Here is a 21,474-nt window from a genome sequence, read left to right as displayed (position 1 = left end):
ATTTTAAGAATCTTGACATCATGTGCACAATAATCTGCACAGAGCAAGTGAATGAGTTCTGCCTTTTCCTTCCTAAGCAGCTTCCAGACATGTGCACATGTGTGTAACATGATGTTCAATTAATCCTGTATAAATAAGCATAAAACAGCATTAATTTGAGATTTAGTGATGTTTCCACACAGCCGCAAGCTTACATTTCACCAGCCACTTAACAGAAGCTCAGAATAGCTCAACATTTCATTTTTTTGCAAGTAAACATCTTGTACCTGCTGTTCAGCAAGAAGCACTCACACAGTGAACCTCTCAACATCTGGGTTATCTGTTTCCTCTTTGTGAGCATCACCTGGCTGCAGGATGGCAGATGCTGTTTTACGAAACACCGTCTCAGAAAGTCACCCTGATTGCCGCTGCCCACCCACCTCCATCCTCATCACCCTGGAAACTGGATGATTTCAGGATGCTCCTCTGCACAGATAGGTAATAAAATGCTGGTGTGAAAGCTTAAAAGCTGCAAATGTACTTCAGATTTACAGCGCAGCCAATCGGTGATTCAATTAAATTACAGTTTTATTATAATGGCTTTAATAATGACAGCAACTAACCAACCAATCACCTCTCAACAAGCTCAGACAACACAGACTCATGAAAATGATACTTCACTTACACACTCATTAGGCATAGAAGCTTTATTTGATTGGCCGTTTTCCACTTAGAACAGAGTCACTTTCATTTGAACAGAAGTTTTTGAGTTTTACAACAGCAAAAGGACTCTTTTCACACCAGAACATAAAGGCAGTGACAACAGTTTGGACCTGGGAAGACACAAATGTCCCTACAACACAATTTGCAAGCCTTTTTCAAATCTGCTCATTCGTGTGGGTTCATCCTTAATCCGCATGGGTGGAGTAGCAGTGCAACATTTAAAAAATAAATAAATTCAGAGATTTTTTCTTAAAGGGTAAAAACATTTCCAGCTGAGATGAACCCATGCTCTTCAGAACATTACGCAGAAAAATGACTGAGGAGATGTACAAACCTAATGGACCTCGGTAGAACTTTTTAGTTCATGCACAGAACTGAAAAATACGAAAAACAAGAAGCAGTGTGCTAGCTCAGTTACGGTATAAGTTAAGAAATTGTAATCAATGACTCTTCGCAATGATTTAAACAATTTACAATTCATCGGCAGTATGCTATTTGCAATTACAGTATGTACAAACTCTCCACGATATAAAACATTTGAACATGAAACCACGCTGAAGTGAAAGAAGTACTGTTTGAACTCTAAAACTTGAACTCCATGTCCACATTGAAGCATACGATACAAAAACAACCTTCTAGCTGACAACCCGATCAGTCACTCCATCACATGAGACTTTTAGAAATGGCACAGTTACTCACAAGACACATACATTCACAAATCCAAAAGAGTTGAGTTTCCCGTTTCGGTTTTTACATTACCAAACTAGACGACAATGTCCTTACAGAATACATTCTCTGCAGAAAATGTCACACTGATCATCTGGTGTGTGTGGATGTTTGACTAGTATTTTTTTTTTTTTTTTCTCATGCATAATACATTGCAATACAAATATTTCCATCATCCTTCTGGGGTGCCGTTTCAAAGTACTTTTCTGAAGTCATCTGAAATCAAACATCACAGGGTTTAGAAAGAAATGCATTCAAGATAAATAAAAACATGAGTGTGTGAAGTGTACGACTGATATAGCAGAAATCCAGAGATTCATAAACACTCAGAAACATGAAACACCTAATAAAGTAGACACCAAAGAGCTACAGCTAGATCTTATTTAACATTTATTGTATTATTATTAAGTGTCACGTCAAGACCTCCTGACTCCAAAATGTGATGTCTACCCTTTCTTGACTTTGAGAAAAATGGATTTCGAGAATGGGGTGTTAAACAACTTTACCACCTGTTATAATGAAAGACACAAAAACCGTGATACATCTCATGATGACTCAGATAGACCTCACTACAGCAGCAAGTGTAGACGCACACAAAGGGGGGAAGCAGTCAGCAGAGGAAGCACAGACAGCAGATACGCTCTTGTATCCAGATGTACTGTATTTCTATACTTGGCTATCACGACTTTGCACCCACTACAAAATCTAATAAATTTGTCACATTGGAACCGTCAGAGATGAGTAATACAACGGATTGCACTTCCAGCTGTCCTGAACAAATTCTTTTTTTAATGTCGGCTACCTCACGGTAACAGCCGATTTGTCTTGAAATTTTAGACACAACAATGAGGTGATAATTATTGTTTCGTTTAGATGCAGCAATGATAAAGTCACGCAGCATTTTTGCCTGCAAGCCAACCTCTCAATCTCTATTTCTCTATGGTTTTGAACGAGTGAATCGATGCTTTACCAATGAACAAAGTTGTCTGTTCAGTGTTTGGGTTGCAGGCTGACTTCAGTGGAGAATTACTGGGAGAAAGCCCCTCAGAAAATGGTGAATATCTTGACTATGTATTGAGTAAACACATCGTGAACACAGTCTGCTTTCAAGCTGCTCGAGGCGTTATTCAGAAACACCCGCAGCGATCTGACTAAAGATGCATATTGTTAGAAAAAAAAGGTTTCCAAACAAGACAAATAACTGCAAGCTACTTACACCAGCCCCACAATTTGAGTGGTTTAAGTTACACAAAATGGTTTTTAAAACAACCTCTGAGAAAAACTGTCACTGTCACTAGAAATACCAAGAATGAATGCATCGATACATTTAGCAGAAAGTTGATATGCTCGGAGGAATCTACCCTTGGCGAAGTGGTAAGACTGAAAAGAGTGCATTTGATCAGTAGAGAAAGCGGTTATTTTTACAGCATAGGAAGTAAAGGAAATGAACATCTCATTTGAAAAACAAAACTATGTCGATCCCTCAATGGGAAACAAACAAAACCTCATTCTCTTTGTGCTCCAACCCAAACATCACTGTTGTTCCTCTTAATCCCAACTTCTCTTCTCCCCTTATCCCATTTTTGCCATTCGATCTCTCAATTCACTATAGCCCTAAATAAAGTGAAAGGAGCCAGGCAGCTCCCCTCTTGAAATAAATGCCAAAGAGAAAAGAGTGAGAGCGCAGACCAAACCACCGGCGGTGGCGACTGTGCTCCCTGACGCCCCGTTGAGGGCTCTCAGGTGGCGTCGTCTTCTTCGTCGTCGAGGTGATAGTTGAGGGTGATGACGGCGCTGATGAACTCTCCGAGCTCCACAAAGTCAGCTGTGATAATGTTGATGCCGCTCTCCCCGGGTCGCTGCGATCTGATCCACTGCATCATGCCTGGTAAGGCCCTGGGAGGACGCACAAAAACACACACACACACACGTCAGGGGAGGCTGGAGGTGATAAAGTCACAAAAGATACAGAGAGGAATAGAAAAAAGGGATGATTCATGGCAGAGAGCGGTAGGCTGCAATAAAAGATCTCCGTGACGCAGCATGAGATGTCTACAAGCCAGACACCAGCTGTGGGGATGACACCGGAACACACCGGACATGTTCATGAGAGCCGTGCACCGGAGGGAGGGTGTTACTACCGCATGGCAAAATATTCTACGAGTCATCTCCTCCTCGCGCCGGCTTTCTTGTTCTGTCGAGTCCTCCAAAGCGAATGGATGGAATTTGAAAGACGCCTGAATCAAAGTCACCAAAAGCCTGGTGAGAATGGCTGATAGTGGAGTAACCAAATGAATAATTCATGCCAGGGAAATTGATGGTTATTCTGCCAACGCTTTTAACAAGCTGGTGACATTAAGAGGGAGTGACATGCAGACAAAGCTGAGGGTAAATCAGAAAAAGAAAAAAATCATGAACCAGAACTGAGAAGAGGGAGATATAGAAAGAGGGAGGATGAGAAGCATCGCCTCGGGTCTGTGGCAGCTGTTCAAAAAAAAAAAAAACCTTCCCAACCCTCACCCTCTGGATTTAGTTATAAAATGCCACAATGACTCATATATGTGTTGGTGCACATGCCTGTGAAGGTTTGTTGTGTTGTTATGGAGCAAATCATGTCATGGCCGTGGCCTCCGGTGTCTGAGGTGTTGCTATAATTTTGGTCCTGCAGTGCCTGTGTTTATGTTGACTAACACTGTGTGCAATCATTGGTGCTAAAACTCCCGTGGCATCACCCACTGGTTTGTGGACTCCCGTTTTGAAGCCCCAAGTTTGGCGTTATGGCCATCGCCATCTTGTTTTTTTGGCGCCAGAAATGACAAGAGGACACACCGTGATAGCAATTTTTCAATCACAAGGTAGCCCTGAAGCATATCCTGATTTATAACTTGATAACCTGATAACTTTGTGTTATACTGAACTTGAACATAACACACATTTATTGTTCTTGCTGTCTCTCTATCACACACAGACACACACATACACAGGTGTACACACCTTTCTGTGATTGTCTCCCTCAGTCCACTGGCCACGCCCTTCATCACAGTGCTGGCCTTCGGTGTCAGAACCACCTGCGAGACAAAGAAGGTCCCCTTCCTCCTGCAGGAGATACATCAGGCATTTGCAGTTTATTTTTGCTGTATATTTTGTAGGAATTTAAAGGAACACAGTTCTATCAGGAAAAAAGAAAAAAGACATGAACATTTTGCAAATTTATGTCAGGTTTTTAAAATGTGAAAGAATTTGGGGTAGTGAAATATAGCTTTACGTTATGTACATAATACATTATGTATTCACGTACAGCATGTAGCCCAGACATTGTGATAACGTGTGCGTTTCACTGTACTTCCCATCCTCTTAGTTGGCTATTCTTAACTAATTACAGCAAATGAAATTGTAATTACGTCCATAAATATTAGCAAATAAAATATATAAATCTAAGTATACTATGACAATGACAACATCATATGAGACCTGACCTACATGGTTGGACTTTCTAATGCTATAAAGAAAACATAAAACACAGGTGAGGATACATCAGCAGTTAATTGAAGCAATAAAAACAACATGTGTGAATGACATGATGAGGCACAGAGATTTTGTCTTGTATTAAGGAGACCATCAGTGGAATAAATGCAAACGCCGACCTGCGGTCCGTGACAGACGCCTGGAGAAACTGCACCAGCTTCTCTGGATCTGTGGTGTTGGCCCAGGGAGAGGGCATCATCTGTCCTGGCCACAGGAAGGGCACCTCCAGAGCCATGGGATGGTGGTAGAAGACAAGCACCTGGTACTCCTTCTCCCACAGATACTGCAGAGTCACCTGTGAAGGGAGGGAGGAGGAGCAGGAGGTCATAAAGGGAGACATGGCAGGAGGTGACAAAGGGGGTAAAAAAGGTGATAGATGTTGAATAGTAAAGAGCTCCTTCAGTGCTGAATGATGGGGAAAATGGTAGTGAATAGAAATAAGTGGATAAAATTGCCTGATGCAATGATTATTAGGCAGATTTGTTCAATACTCGGTTCTGATTGACCATAGAAATGGTAAGGTATGTTATTTCTGAAGGCAATGCTCGAGAGCTGGAGGAGTACAAAGCATAATTCAAATTTGATTTTCAAAGCTATTACTGGCTATTCAAAAGGAAAAACACATTTTTGAAAGCGTTTCATACATTAACAAAGACTGAGGACTACCTGCGCAAAATTAAATTCCTGGTAAATAATAAATATAACACTTTAGAGCAGCTCTCTATGTCTCTTCTCTCTTTTATTATTCAATAAAACAAAAGCAAATGCCAATATTTTTACATTTCTATCTGTTCTATCTGTATCTTGTACCTTGTCTTTTATTCTTTTTTCTCATGAGGTGATTTATTTTGTGAAGATGACCTTTTAGCTGTGCATTATCTATTAAACTACTGCTGAAAACAAAAAAAGTGCAGTGGATTAAGTTTGTGTAGGAGAGCAATTGCGAGGTAAAAAGGTGATGAGCAAAAAGTAGAGCCAATGTACTCCTGGAATAATATCTGTGGACGAAAGAGCACCAGTCATTTGTCTACTCTATATTTAAACACCACCCCAGATGGCCCTACAGCTCTGAGAAGGAGTTTGTTATTTCCAGAATCTGCTCGTCTCGACCGGCCTTTTACTCTTCTCTACACTTCATCCTCACTGAGCAGCAGCAGTGCGTGGCGTGGGAGTTGGCGAAGGTTTCGATGAGCTTTAAGGCTGATCGGTGTTCGTTCTTCCAGGTTCTTCACATACAAACGCAGCTCAGGGTGGGGATGGGAGGGGTGTAGGTGGAACAGGTAGTGGAAGAGAGGAAGCACGGGGAGAAATCTGAGCACACGATTTTCTACTTGACTTCTAAGCAAAAGGGCAAACAACAATGAGTAGGGATGTGATAACCCTCATTCTGCATCTCAAGTGATCAAATCACAGACATGAGAGTTGTGCAGGGCTGAGAAAACAATAGTCGTCAAAAGCCTTTTGAACACACACAAACGCAAAAAATGCGACCCCGTTTCCTCTCTCAATCAAGAGTTGTGTGAAAGGTGAAAGAAACATCTGAAATAGATGTTCGAGGCCTGCTGCAAGGTCACTTAACTGCTTTTAATCCCACTGCCTGCTAAGCATCAAATGTATTTGAGTTTGACAGTACCTCCTGAGCAAAGACGACTGGGCACAGTTTGTCTCCAAACACCTCTTTCAACATGGCCACCAGTTTTTCGTGGTGCAGGTTCTGCACGCCGTAGAAGTGGTTGAAGTCCAGGAACACGACCTCTCTGGCATGAGCTGACAGGAAACTACTGATCTGCTCTAAACCTTCTCTCACCTAAAAAAAAATAAGAAAAATACATGTATTAATAATTAGCACTTTATATTAGGGTACACATATTAACCATTAACTAGCTGCATATTTGGCTCTTTATTAGGCCATAATAAAGTGATAAAATGGCCAAATACTAGGCCATAAATTAAGAGTTTTCTCTCAATAACCTTCTAATTACTGCATTGTGATAGTGAGTTTTACATGAATTACGATCTTAATATGCCTTGGTCTGTTTAGGCCTGTCAAAGTGGTAGGACGACAAAGAAAAGTAATCCTCCCTTAAAGTTTAAGTTCATCCAAAAAGGACTACGAAACTTCACCCGACTTTCCATCGGCATTGGTGTGAGTAGATAATGACTGAATTTTCATTTTTGGATTAGCTTATCCTTTAATAACACTTAATAAATGTATTTTTTTTATCTGAAAAAAACGTTTTGCTCATAGCTCATTCACAAGTAGTACACACGTATTAACCCACAAAGGTTGTACTTATAAAGAGCCAATAAGCTACAAATGTGCATGTTAATAAGCAGCAAGTTAATGGTTGATATGTCCACTGTTATGTAAAGTGTTACTGTATTTTCTTAAATGACACAATTATATAAAAATGACCAGACAAACAGTTGTGTTGTACTTAAAATCTCTAAAGGACCTTGTATAATAAAGCTCTCAGTCTGCACTCACAAAGAAAACTGTTGCCACACACACAAACACACACACAAATGCACAGATATCCCTTAGCAACAACAAGCCTTGACAAATATTCATCACATCAAAAAACACCGAAACTGTGAGCTAACCGTGGCACTGAAGAGCCCGTGGGCGAAGAACAGCTCGTTGTCGGGGTCGCGGGGCTTGGTGGAGATGCGCAGGTCAAAGAAGCGGATCCCAGCCTCCAGTTGGCTGTTGAAGTTCATAGTCTGTGTGGCTAACCACTTCCTCATTAGCTTCTTGGCCACCGTGCCAAAAACAGAAACAAAGTTCTGCACCGTCTCTGGCTGCTCGGGGCCCACCGGAGACGCCTCGTCGATATAGAAGCTGAAGGAGTCGTGGGAACCTGGAGAAGACACAAACATGAGTCTGTATGCAGGTTTCGACCGCTGCCTGTTTGATTGCTGGGGGGGGGGGGGGACACACACAGCTGTAACAGTGGGGTCAGGGCTGGAAAACAGCCCGGTGCCATGGCAACAACATGACTGTGTGAGTAACAGCCTCCGGGTAAGGGTTATGAAGTTAGTTATGAACTCTGACAAGTTGAAAAGAAACAGGTCTGTGCTCACATACACACACATTTTTCATCCATCACAGAACAATAATGCTGGGATAATTACGTTATATTTTCCTGAGAGCTTTGTGTGCACAGTATTTCTGTAGGGAATCTTCAAATCCATTTGTCAATTCGTGGTTTCTACCTACTGCAGTAGTTTTGTACATTCCTGATAATGGACACCTTGTCATGAACAAGAAAATTAGCCATAGATGGAGACCAAAAACATTTTTTGCACCAGGATGTAAAGACGTTTATTTCTGTTGTAAAGTTGGGAATGTTCATCTGGGGCTCTGTTGGGATTGACTCACTTTTGGAGCCATCCTCAAGTGGCCATTCAAGGATCTGCAGTTTTTGACGCTCCGCAATGACTTCATTTTTCACTTCCTGGGTCTACCCAGCACAATGACTTCATTTTTCACTTCCTGGTTCTACCCAGCACAACGTTTCCTCAGTAGCTGATAGAAGATTTCTCTACTTGAGATTGAAAGTTCATTGACCTTGGTAACAGCATTTTGACGATGGTTTCCCAGAATTTACTTTTGAAGAGTAAATGGATATGACAAGAGCAAGCGCAGGCGAAACTGATTTCTGCGCCAACAAGTAGGGACAAGGGCCACAAAAGACTGGGAAAGTTGTGGGATGAACCAACAACACCTGTTTGGAACAATCCACAGGTAAACAGGTTCATTGGGAACAGGTGATAGTGTCATGATTGGGTATGAAAGGGACATTCTCGACAGGCTCAGTCGTTCATAAGCAAGGATGGGGCGAGGTGCAACACTTTGTGAAACACATGATTGTGTAAAGGGTACACATGAGCTCAGGAACACTTTCTAACAGTCTTCAGTGAATACAGTTTTGTTTGCAAATGAATGCCTTCTGTTTTTGTTTACTTTTTACACAGGTTCATCAATTCACCCATACTCCTCCTTGGTGATGTAGTTCCTGGTGGTAACTTTCTCATGAAGCTTTGTTAATTTTATTTTAGACCAACTTTTTCCAGAGCGGAAATAAGATCCACTCAATCAGTAAGTTTTTAAGGACATTGTCAACATGTCAGCTTATATCTTGCAGACAAAGATAGAAAAACTGGAGAAAATTACTGGCTTTGACTCATATATTAACGACACATCGCCTTACAGCCGAAATGGCAATGCGAAAAAGTTGACCTACCATCTGGTGGTGCCTAATTATCATCTTGCAAAAATATATAAATATCATGAATCTATTTCTCTTCTGTAGAAAACAGTCCCGATACAAAAAAACGTGACTGAAATGTCATTTTTCAGTGCCTTAAGAGTCACAAACACATTTCCGTTTGCCAATCTTGTGATGAATTGGCGGCAGAAATGTCAGGCATAATACATCTCAAAACCTTACGTAAAACAGAAACTACCAGAATAGATCGGTACCGCTATTTCTGAGAAAGTGTTGTGTTTCGGTATCATTTGGTTGAAGAAACGATTTAAACAAAAGCTCATTCTAGTTTTATTGTGTGTGCTAATTATTCGAGTTATTCTAGGAGCAGTAGGGTAACACTTCTCACATTAGTGGCAGTAAAAATAACAATGGACCACTTGTCAAAGTCTATCAATGTACTGATGCATTCCTTGGTAACACATTTCCTTGCAGTCGATCCATGATTTCCAAAGGTCGTGTGTCCTTCCATAAAATAATAAATGTGTGTCTTTGCGTGTTTGTGCCATCGCTACATGCTAATCAGGCTGATAGTAATTCTGGTGTCCTGTTCTCATCACTGCAATCAATTTCTCATCCTCGTCTTGTCTCCTAATCATGTTCCTTCGCTCTTTCACTCAAACAAACATACACCCTCCCCTCCTCCTCCACCAACACACACACACACGGACTGACTCAGCGCCTGAATTGACCTTCAGCTGATACTCCAGTGCCAAGCCTTCGCAGTCGGCCCAGAGAATGACCGTAAGCAGGGTAGACAGCTGAATCCTGGGGTAGAGGAGCAAACAGCATCACTGCAGGCTGAACCGTACCATCAGGGTCACAGCGCAACAGAGTATGACCTTAACCAGTCGCAACAGCTGGCTCTGCTGCTGTTGCAGACAAAGATATCTCTCTCTGCCTCTGAAGGTTTTCTGATACAGTCATTTTCATTGTCCATTGCTTTGTCTATAAAATGTCAGAAAATGGTGGAAAATACCCAATCGCACGGCCCAGTGTACAGGATTCATGGGGCATCTGTTGGCAGAAATGAAATATTATATTCCTTCTTGTCTTTATTGGTGTTTAAATACCTGAAACTAAAAATCGACGTGTTTTCGTTACCTTAGAATGAAAACGCATATATATCTACAGAAGAAGTTTCTAGTGGCCGCGGTGCAATCTGCAACCTCATCACTAGATGCTACTAAATCCTACACACTGGATCTTTAAAGTGCAAGGTGAGAGCTTCGGTTTGCTTGTTTAGTCCCACTGACAGTACAAAATCCAAGGATATTCAATTTTATATCACATAAATCAATGAAGAAACTCGGTTATGTTTGACTTTTGTCGCTTGAAAATTGTTTTTTCTGCATGCCTGGCTATTTAGAATCGATATGTATCAATATTTTGGTATGTTTGGCAAAATTACATGAGAGGGGCAGAATATTAAAAAACACTTTCCAATTGAATGCACTCCAGTACAACATCACCACATTTTACGACATCATTAGTACACACATTATTATTATTATCTCTATGGCAGATCTGTGTTGGATCACATCAGATTGTACAATTGTACCTAATGAGGAGCCGGAGAGTGTACCTGTAGTAGCTAAAGGCATAACTGCACAATTCATGAGGACATTCCTGAGATACTTGTCGGAAGAAGAGCAGCTCACACAAATTAAATCTAGCAGTCCCATAGGATAACGCAAGCGACCACGTCTTAGCCAGCTTTAATGAAAGCTTCTGTAAGGCCAACTAATAAAGCTTGCTTGTGCTTTACTAATGAGCACTGCCTTAAATATGTATGACAAAAGCCTGTGCATCGCGCCATACTGCACAGAAGAAACAATCCCACAGGAGGAGCAGAGGCCGAAGGGCAAAGCGTTTTGCCAAGCGTGCAGGAAACATCTATAGGAATCTGCAGAGAGAGCTGAGCGGAGAGCGGTGAGAAGCGCATTCAACATAATCAAGACATGGTTAATTATCGTTTATGTTGGGAAATCGCTTGCTCAACTTTAATGACGTGACATGACTCAAGGGCAACACAGCAGCATTTTCCTTTTTATTCTTGTTTACCTAAACTAAAACTCCACATTCATCAGGCAGTTAATGATGTTTGGTGAGGTTTTCATCTTTCTTTACCTGCGAGAAGTTTGACAAAACAGTAGTTTCTGAATAATGGCTACAGCCATGGTGTGTGCACAATCAAACAGTAATCACTGTTAGCACATAGCTTACTAAAGGAAATCTATACCACTGCTTCCCTCCTGGCCTCCGCCTCAGCGATCTAACATTTCCACTCTCTTTTGAAAAACACCCAGTTCGTTAGGAGAGACCTGCATGGTGATTCTGCCTTGGCTTCCATCTGATCACACTGATTGAGAGTGCCACAGTCAGTCGTTCGGAACGACGTGCTTCCTGAAAACAACACCCCGAACTGTCTACTCTCACGCTGGTTGATGTATTTCATGTGTCACAGCAGCCGCGCAGAGCGGCACTTTCTTGCACGCACAGTGTGAACTTCAGGAACTCTTCTTCCCGCACATCAGCAACATAAACACAAAGAAGATGGTGCCCTACAGGGGGCGAGGAGGGCGAGGAAGACGTGAAGAGAGAGGGAAGAGGTAGACGGATAAAGGCTGAAGCCAGCTGAGACAGTGATAACACAGCAAATCACATAATGATGATGATGACGATGATGATGACGAGGGTGACGCTGTAAGTGGGTGACGACCGCTACCTTAGAGAAATGACCTGCGTTAAGTGAGTCATTCTGTCTGAATGAGAGTAGACCATTCAGAGGAGCACTGGTGGTTTATTCCCTTTTTCATGACATATCATAACGATGAGATCTATTTTGGGTTGGAGAGGAGAGGAGAGGAGAGGAGAGGAGAGGAGAGGAGAGGAGAGGAGAGGAGAGGAGAGGAGAGGAGAGGAGAGGAGAGGAGAGGAGAGGAGAGGAGAGGAGAGGAGATCTGGCTATATTTTTTACTAATAATCCTTCAAGAGTTGCACTTTCCATCTACTTTACCCAGCTCTCTAATTCTTCAAATTCCTGCCCAATTCTCTCCAGTCTCGCTTTTTGTCTGCCACCTTGCAATACTTCTCCATCTTGTTCGAGCGGCACTGTGCACAAAAGCACATACATTTCCGATGAGACAGAGTTATTTGACTTTTCAGAAGCAAGATAAATGTCCTCCTGCTGGAAACTCAATTAACCTCCGGTGGTGAGGCAATAGCAGCCTGAAGAAAATTCATAACTAACCACTTCTGTCTGCTTCTAAGATGTTTTGACAAAAGTTCTACTCTTATAAATGGAAAAGTTTGCCAGGGAAATTGTTCATTATGAGTATACCAAATACTAATGCAGCGATTATTTGCAAAAAAAAACTTTCTTTACAAAACAGAATCTCTACACTGTTATAAAAGTGCTAAAAGTCACGAGAGGCAGAATGTGCGTCTGGTCAAACACAATGACTTTGATTTAGGAGGGCAATGACACATGGGAGCATATCTATTACAGAAAATAGCTGCACCCTTCCTACCTCCTTACTTCCCATTTGCTTCATTCCTCTAACAGGAGAAATTGTTCTCCCCACCAAACTATTTTCTCCTCCTTTGTTTGTTTTGAATTTCACATCCTCTATTTTTAAATGGCTTTTAGCGGGCTGATTTCCTGCCCTTCTCCAGTATTTATCCTGGCATTTGATACCATTCATCCTCCTTGTTCAGGGGCTTAAGTGGCAGCAGAACGGATCTAGTCAAGGGACTGATGGACGGATTTACAGCTAAAAGTCCTTGGCCAGCCTTTACCCCAAGGAGCAGGCAAGACTGAATATGCCACTTCTGCAATGGATTTGTTTTTTTTTTCCCCCGCAAGTGCCATCTTAACTCAATACAATTGCCTTCACCCTTTCCCACTGGCCTAAGGTATGCTATTTATTTCTTACCTCCGGTAAAGCCTTAAGCTGTTGCTGTCAGCCATCGGTGAGGTTAAGTATGGCTCCCTCGAGAGCCCTGTCGTGTAATCTGACACTTTGGCTCTTTGTGGTTGTTGTAGCTTTTTTAAAGGTGAAGTCACTTAGTTGCCCGTGTATGCAAATCATATCTTTCGACAAAAAAATAACATTTTTGTCACATCTTCATTTTTAGATTTTTATTCAGTGAAACTGAAATGCAAATTTTTCCATTCCCACTAAAATCGTGACTCATTACAATTGCACTATCTGTCTTAATAATGGCTGTATGATTTTTTTTTTTTTTTTGCAAATCATTCAGCCCTACTCTTAGCTACACGATTGTGTAGTTAAAGATAGTACTGATAACATTTCATTGTTCTCTGCAGCTGTCAACATGCAGTGTACCACATGGCTCTCATCCTGTAGTCTGCCTGCTTTGAATGAAGCCCAACAAGATGTAATCTTCCCTGACAGCAAATTAATCAATATTAGCTTTACAATCTACTGTCTACTTTTTAATTTAGTACCAATTTGTAACTGAATATATTAAAAAGTTATTAGTCTACAGGATTGTGCTGATTATATTAAGGCCAAACCATCACAATAATGTTATTATGGCAATTATTTTATCATAATAAGAAACATTGATTGAGATTGTTTATACTGACATTAAAACAAATCACTACGTGTAATTTAAAAGGGGTAAACATAAATATAAATAATACATTTGCAAGGGGAAAAATATGCCAGTGCTGTATGCCTTTTGGCCTGTTTTGGAATTCTTCTGCCCCCTAGGGGCCAAAAATAAATAAACGCAGCTTTAAAAAGCCATATAGAAAAGACATGCATTGTTCAATTACCTTTACCACTTATTCACAGAGTAAATGTAAATGCTTTTGTCCTGTTAAAGGAACATTACGTAGAAATTGGCATTTTGTGCGATTTGGCACCCCCCACAGCTGGAACAACACCACTATAAGGGGAATAATATGACAGGGCTGTATGTCTATTGATGTGTTTTGGCATTATTCTGCCCCCTAGTGGTCAAAAATTGATTGATGCAGCTTTAAAAAGCTGTATAGAAAAGATGTGGATGATTTGATCACCTGTACCACTTATTCAGAGAGTAAATGTAAATAAATGTTCCTGTTATATAAATAATGATACAACAATCATTTTTATTATAATTTAGTGCTTAAAATTAATTACTATGGTAGTGAAATTCTGAGCCTATAGAGCCCTTCCCCTTCTTCCAGTAAAGCTTGTTTCACGGTGCCAGAACAGAGAAATAGACTGACAGTATCTCCCGCAGCACACCTTTGCTGACCAACATGCAGCCAGGCACTCACCTAGCAGATCTAACAAAAGCCACAGGAAAACAGCCCACCGTGGCCTCCACTGATCAGCTTGACGAACGGAAAGAAATAACTACTCCCTCCCTCTTTCCCTCCTCTTCCTTTAACGACCTCCATCTTTAATCTGCTACCACTTCCTCTCTCTTTCCTCTCCTGCCCATCGCCTCACCCTTTCCCCCAATTAGCTGCAGAGTAAGAAGTAGTGCAGGTCATCTGGCTTGTAGACTCGATAGGTCGGCACAATGTGAGGCCAAAGTGGCATGTAGGGCCAACACAGAGAGCGGAGTCATGTCTGAGAGCAACCATTTTCTTACGTCAAGAACAAGGTGGTTCTTACCAGCAGAGGACTGGCAGGATCATGCTCATGAAAATATGTCATACTTTTATTCAATAACTGCTACAACTACAATGCGCTTGGCTGCTGCGCTGTGTCATGAGTCATGGTTAACATGGTTAGGTTCCATGCTGCCCTCTGATCAAAAAACCCTACCTAAATCTGACTGCATTCAATACCTTCTTGTCTCAAAATTGTTGTTTTAATCTATGGTTTTGGTAAAGCTGTCTTTTCACAGCTCTTGGACAAATTTCAGGCAAGTTCCACAGCAGCAAAACACTGAGTCAGCTCTCCTCAGGGTGACAAGTGATTTATTGGCATCTTTGGACACAATCATGAGATCATGCAATTTTAATTCAGTTGGACCTCTCTGCTGTTTTTTGACAAAATCTATCATTCTTTTCTCTTAGATTGTCTGAACCACGTTGTCGGCATCTTCGTGGTGTTTCGCGAGTTAGTTATGGCTGAATAATTGATGAAAAAATATCCAAATCAGAGATGTCCGTGCATACAAATCATACCCTCCAACAAATACATTTATTTTTTTTGGTACAGGCACCAGAAAAAAAAAAAAAAACACATCTTCATTTTAGGTTATTTTCAGTCAAAGTGAAATGGAAATTTTTCCATTCCCACTGAAATGGTGCCTCATATTACAATTGCAATGTCTGTCTTAATAATGGCTGTATGATTTTTTTGCATATTATTCAGCCCTACTCTTAGCTACAAGATTGTTAAGTTAAGGATTTATTATTTTTTGTGGGGATTTCGAACACTAAAAGGCTAAGAAAAAGAGCAGACGTCTTCACACCAGCTGTGCCCTAGGTTTTTCTACCTAAGAAATAAAAGCTGTTTGTCACATTTGGGGGCCCGGAGACATGCTTTTATCTCTTTACCTATTGATTACTGTAACTCATTGTCTGTAGGAGTCAGTCGGCCTTGTCTTGTCTGCAGCTTGTGCAACATGCAACAGCAATGCTCTTTACGAAGAGCATTTTCAATGTCTGCCTATAAATAAACTTGCCAGCATGTCACATATGCATACTGTATGGAGTATGCACTTTGCAAAAATGTTGATACTTAACGTATCAGTAAAATGTTCAATGACAAAGTATTTTATTTGTTTTCCCGCCAAAATAGGCAATCTTGAATTACACTGTCCACTCGCAGCGCGTTGTTCACATATCTTATGGTTATGTTTGGGCACTGGCAGCACTCGGTTAACGTTGGGGAAAAATCATAGTCCGTTCTAATAAACAAAAAGTTACTTGAGACATGAGACCTTTTTTTTAACATTTAACTGAATTCTCAATCTTTCCCTGACCTTAACCAAAGTGCTTTTGTTGCTGAAACTTAATCACAGACTGGTCCGGACCGAGTGGAAACTTCCAGGGCTGAGAAAATGGAGTGTGCAGTTCCTCTAATGGCCACTTTAGGCTCCAAAAGCGAGTCCATCCCCATAGACTGCTGAATGGAGGGGAAATGCATATTATGGGATAGCAGGTTAATAGGAAGAACCAGAGTCTTTGGTGAGTGCTGACTTTAGTCAGAGGCTACATTGAACACAAACAGACAGACATAAAACATCCATGGTGCCTGCTCACTGGCAGGGGGTCGAAACTGTTGCGAGTCATCAAACTCACGCTAATAACATGAGGTGAAATTCACTTCTCTTTCTGTTTAGACACAGCCAGCATGTTGGCCTTATCTCACTTGGTATGTTCCAGGTAGGTGGGCGTCTGACGGTAACCAGGCTTTATTTGGCTCGCCTCAACTCCACCCACGCTCCACCCCTTTGCCCGGTTTGGATCAGCTGGGAGTTAGTCGGAGTCAGGCATTACTACGATGAAAATTGCTGGAGCCAACAACACGGAGGCTCTAACTACTTTCTTTCACAGTCAATGGTCTGGACGCAAAGAGTAGAGCCTGCACTCTTAGTACAAACTCCATTACCCCAGTCATCTTCTTGCCACCACAGCACGGTACATTTTATTCACTCAAAGAAACATCGGTTCTGAACACAATCCAGGTAGCATTCACGTTGCTCAGCAACACATCATTTTGAAAACATTCCGTACTTTAAAAATGTTACTTTGGAGAAGAGAGGGTTAATCAACCACATCATGTAAAATATGGTTTTCAACCTGTTTTCACATAGAGATGGGCCAGGTAGATAAAAAGATCTAAATCACAGCACATATGGTGAGTACATACTATCTGTGGTACAGCAGATGCTACCCTGAGAATCTATAATCTGTTATGTTTATCCTGCATAAGCGCATATACAAATTATTTGAAACATGACCAATAATTACATTAAAACATCATAGAAATCTGCAACTAATTAAGTCTTCTCTCTACCCATTAAAAACCCTAAAATAAATTCATTGCCAATCATACGGAAGATTATGTATACTAATGAGTACAGCTGTGCGATGCTTGCTGAAAGCTGGCAGCACAGACACAGTGGGGACTGTTTAGCTTTTTGGCAGCAGCAGAGCACCGTGTCATCACATCACCCCCTCATGGTAGAGTACTCCAAATTGCCAAAACACTCTGGCCTGGATCATTGAAGCTGTCGGCTGGTGAACTTTTTTCCCAGTAAAATAAATAGCATCACGAAATCCAAGGCAACAGTGGGTGGATGCTGAGGATTGTACAGCAGGGATCTAACATGAAGAATATTTTATTCTTACAACTCTGAGGAAGAGTGAAATTTGTGGAGAAAATAAAACTATTATCTAATTTGTTTCATGTCTGTCGCAGTTTTCATGCTGCTTGAACAAAGGCTTGTAATGCTGCGCTCTCAGAAGAGACGTGATGTCACGCTCCAAAGACACACTTTTGAAAGAAATCACACACACCGCAGCAGAGCACATGGTTGATACTGAATAGGCTCTCATGAAATCCTGTGGATTATGAAATGTATTTTGACAAACCTTATGCCCAGTGTGTGCACACAAACACAAGAAAGTGCACAGAATCGGAGGATGTTTACAGAATCTGTATCCAAATGGAGGATAAACTGAGAGCAGCTGAGCTGCAGGCTGCAGGGCCAATAAGAAGTAATGATATCTAATTAAATGGAACAGAGCATGTTCCCATGTCTGGCATGGATGAACTGTGGTAACACAGCACATGTCACGTGTTCCAATACAATTACAAGCATGAGGTAATACATGCCATGTTGTTTCTGTCTTCAGTCCGTATTTATTCAAATCTATAATTAATTGGATTTGTCTTGGCATCCTTGAGAGCAGTGGTGAGTGCTGGTAACATGCCACGCCTCCTAGGACACCCAGCTCAAAGCCATCTGCATCTGAAATGCCATCATAGCACATGCCAACCCTGAGCACACCAGGTACTCTGTAGTTCAACAGCAAGAGAGGGATGGAAGGACAGAGAGAGGGAAGAGGAGAGGGGGAGCGCAAAGGATTAGAAATGCAAGCAAATGAAGAATGAAAGCGCTTTGTGTGGAGGTGTGATAATCACTAGGCAGCAGATATGGAATTAACCGGCTGCTAATAAGCCATTCCATCAGTCAGATCAGTGGTGGGCTTTACAACCAGCATTTCCAATTTGAATGGAGTTTAAGGAGACCTGCGCACTGATTGGCTACAGGTCTGAGAGCACAGACTGAACCCATCCCACTCCCTGTCTCCTCTCCTCTCCTCTATGGCCACCACCCCAGTGCGAAAGCCAAAAAAGTCCTACACAAAACAGAGCAGCGTGGTTCGTCTGTCTGCTGTGAGTCTTTGGAGGGCTCTGACGGTCTATGTGCCTCGGGGGGTTGATCGTTTGGAATATGAGATGGAGATGCTAGAAATCATGTGGGTACTGGAACATTCATAACCTTCAGACAGCGGACCAGTGAGAGGAAGAACGGCACTTCTAACGTTGCGCAACAGGTCTCACCATTTGTCCAAACGGGGTACAGAGGAATTGAAAACCAGATTTAAGATCGTACGGGGTAAAGTAAAACGTCAAAGTTTGCAAAGCAGTAAAAAATTATTTGAACATTAACACTCAAAGCTTATGTCTTTATTTCTCATGCGCTAGGATAGCTCCATGCAATTGCGCGCGGATAAAAAAGAAGAAAAAATGACATGGACACACACTCCTCATCCACTTGAGCTGGGAGTAAGGTTAAGAAACACCTACCAGGAATGGCCAGGTTGGTGAGCGGAATAGTGTGCATGCTCTGCGGTAAACTTGCCATCCAGTCTGCAAATCGCAGGTCGCTTCTCCCGTGAGACGAAGCCATGCTGCCGCCGTGCACAACGATCCGTTCTCCCGGACCGGTGCCTGCGCCAACGTGGAGTGCGCTCTCTCTCTCTCTCTCTCTCACTCTCTCTCTCTCTCATCTCCACACACACACACACACACACACACACACACTCCCTGCCTCTCTCTCCCTTTTTCACACACACACCAGCGCGACCGAGCGGCAGTCCACACCCCCCTGAGCTGAACACATCGGCGGGCAGCACAGTTATGAAAATGCGGTTTGTTGGATGGATCCAAATGTGACAACATGGCTTTCTAATAATACGCGGCGCTGCAAGGGGTACATATTTCAGTTTACAGTCACCAAATCTGATACAAAAAAATACACAAATAATACCATATACAGGCTCAATGATCATTTAAATATTATTTCTCAAAAGGGAACAGCTTCCTCATAAACGTCTACAATAATGCCGGCTTGTAAAGGTGCAGTAGTAGCCTAGTTTTTGGCCAAATGTGCAGGTATCCTCAGAAAGACAGTGTCTGGTAGCATTAAGGATGTGCGTTATCTAATTTTATATGTTATCTATGGAAATAAAGACTGTTACAGGTTCAATGTAAGTCCCACTTGACCTAGGAGGATTGTCTGAGGCCATGCACTTAGATGAATGAGAGCAATATGTGATTCCTCACCACCACAATGAATAACTGACATATTCACTGTGATCATAATCAGCTGGCTTGGCCGACTTAAAGTGAGCCATTCAACAAACTAGGTCACCTTGATTCAAAGATGACTATACCCAAAATGGGACATGTATCATGATTTGCATCAACATTAGATGGACTTGGGCAATGGGAGACATTTCAAACCTGTGTTAGATCATCATGTACCATCATCATGTTTGAGGAGATGTGACAGGAGGAAGGGTTGATCATATTAAACCGCTGTGGACACACAAAATCAATAGACACATAACCACCCTGCATAATCAGAAATCAAATAGACTGTCAGATATTACGCTTTGCCTATAGACTGAATATCATTATGGTTCATCGACATAACTAACATTTGTTCCTGGTTGGATGGTGCATCCATACTGTAAATTATCACTACTATGAAAATAATGAAAGGTCATAGTCTGGAGGAACATTAACGATGGCTGCATTCCATTTAGGTGAGCTACTTCCACGGCTCTGGTATTGTGCATGCTCACGCACTGACATGGCTTACTGTGACACTTAATAGAATGAGCCATTGTTAACGTTATTGGTCACACCTGTGCTCAGTGGCGGACTCAGGATGTTTGAGGGGCAGGAGGAAAAAAATAAAAAGGGCACCAGATGTATGCGGGGGAAACCAGCCTGCAGAAAGTCCTGATACATTGACGAAGAGAGGGCACTTCACCACATTTTGTCCACCGGAAGGGCACCCTAGAGGGCACTTAACTACCATAGGGGCATCCAAGAGGGCTCTTACGCTGCTTTTTTTTTTTTCGAACACGGGGCACCACTACTAGTGATGTAAAAACATGAAAGTCCAACTTTTAGAGATCACATGGGAAAGAAGTTACATATAAAGAGAAATAATGGAAAGTCACTGCAGCTATTTGTTGAGAGATTATAAAGTGACATAACATAATAAGTACAGTAGGTCTGGTATGTTTTTTAAAGCTCTCGTGGAAGAGTTGAAGTAGTTTTCAGACACTAGAACAGGCAGCTTTCTACCAAACTGAGTGTCCCAAACAGCCACCGTGTACACTAAATATTCTGTCTGTATCTTCCTCTTTAAATGACTGTACCTATTCACATTGTAAGCAAAGCATGGTTACCTGCCTTTAAATGTTTTCATTTGTAATGACAATAAGTTATTGCACTGTTCTATTTCAAACCTATTTGTGTAAAAGCCTGTCATGTTTCTCTTTTCACTGCATCTCGAAATAGGTTAAAAATGTAGGCTTATAGGGTACCACTCTAGTTTGATTCATGAAGCAATGTGCTGGATTAACATCAACAGCCGGTGGCAACAGCCCCCCTGTCACTTTCTTATATTTTTCTGCTTGACGATCCAATCCAGTTGATCTTGAACCCAAAAGCCCACTGGCTGAATTCTCCAGTTATGCAACAACCCTCAGGTAATGTCCCCTCTCTACTCGAGTGGAGAAATCACATCAAGAATGTCAATGCAAGCGCACCGTCCATATATAGAAACCTCTAACCTGTAAAGTGTCAGAAGCCATCACCCTCAAAGCGGTCGTTTGCTTTCAATCACTGCGGAATCTGACGAGCTGAATAATTTGAACACACAAGCCAACTGTTGGTGGTTTCTGAGATACTTTTTTATCCAGTAATCATCTTCACAGTTAAGAGGCAAGAAATTCCACTCG

The 21,474-nt window shown here is 41.7% G+C and overlaps 1 protein-coding gene across 1 annotated transcript; it reads right to left on the bottom strand.

Moving 5' to 3' along the window:
- Nucleotides 1–2,927: 2,927 nt before the first annotated feature.
- Nucleotides 2,928–19,124, bottom strand: plcxd3 (phosphatidylinositol-specific phospholipase C, X domain containing 3). Its single transcript, XM_073467112.1, has 6 exons — nt 19,022–19,124; nt 7,558–7,814; nt 6,587–6,760; nt 5,073–5,248; nt 4,423–4,524; nt 2,928–3,324 (listed from the first exon to the last, which is right to left on the bottom strand). The coding sequence occupies exons 1-6, from the start codon at nt 19,122–19,124 to the stop codon at nt 3,168–3,170; spliced, it is 969 nt and encodes a 322-aa protein (XP_073323213.1). The 3' UTR covers nt 2,928–3,167.
- Between the last annotated feature and the right edge of the window lie 2,350 nt (nt 19,125–21,474).

This window comes from Pagrus major, chromosome 5 (genome assembly GCF_040436345.1).
Source record: "Pagrus major chromosome 5, Pma_NU_1.0".
Taxonomy (NCBI): Eukaryota; Metazoa; Chordata; class Actinopteri; order Spariformes; family Sparidae; genus Pagrus; species Pagrus major.
This window is presented reverse-complemented; position numbering and strand designations above follow the sequence as displayed.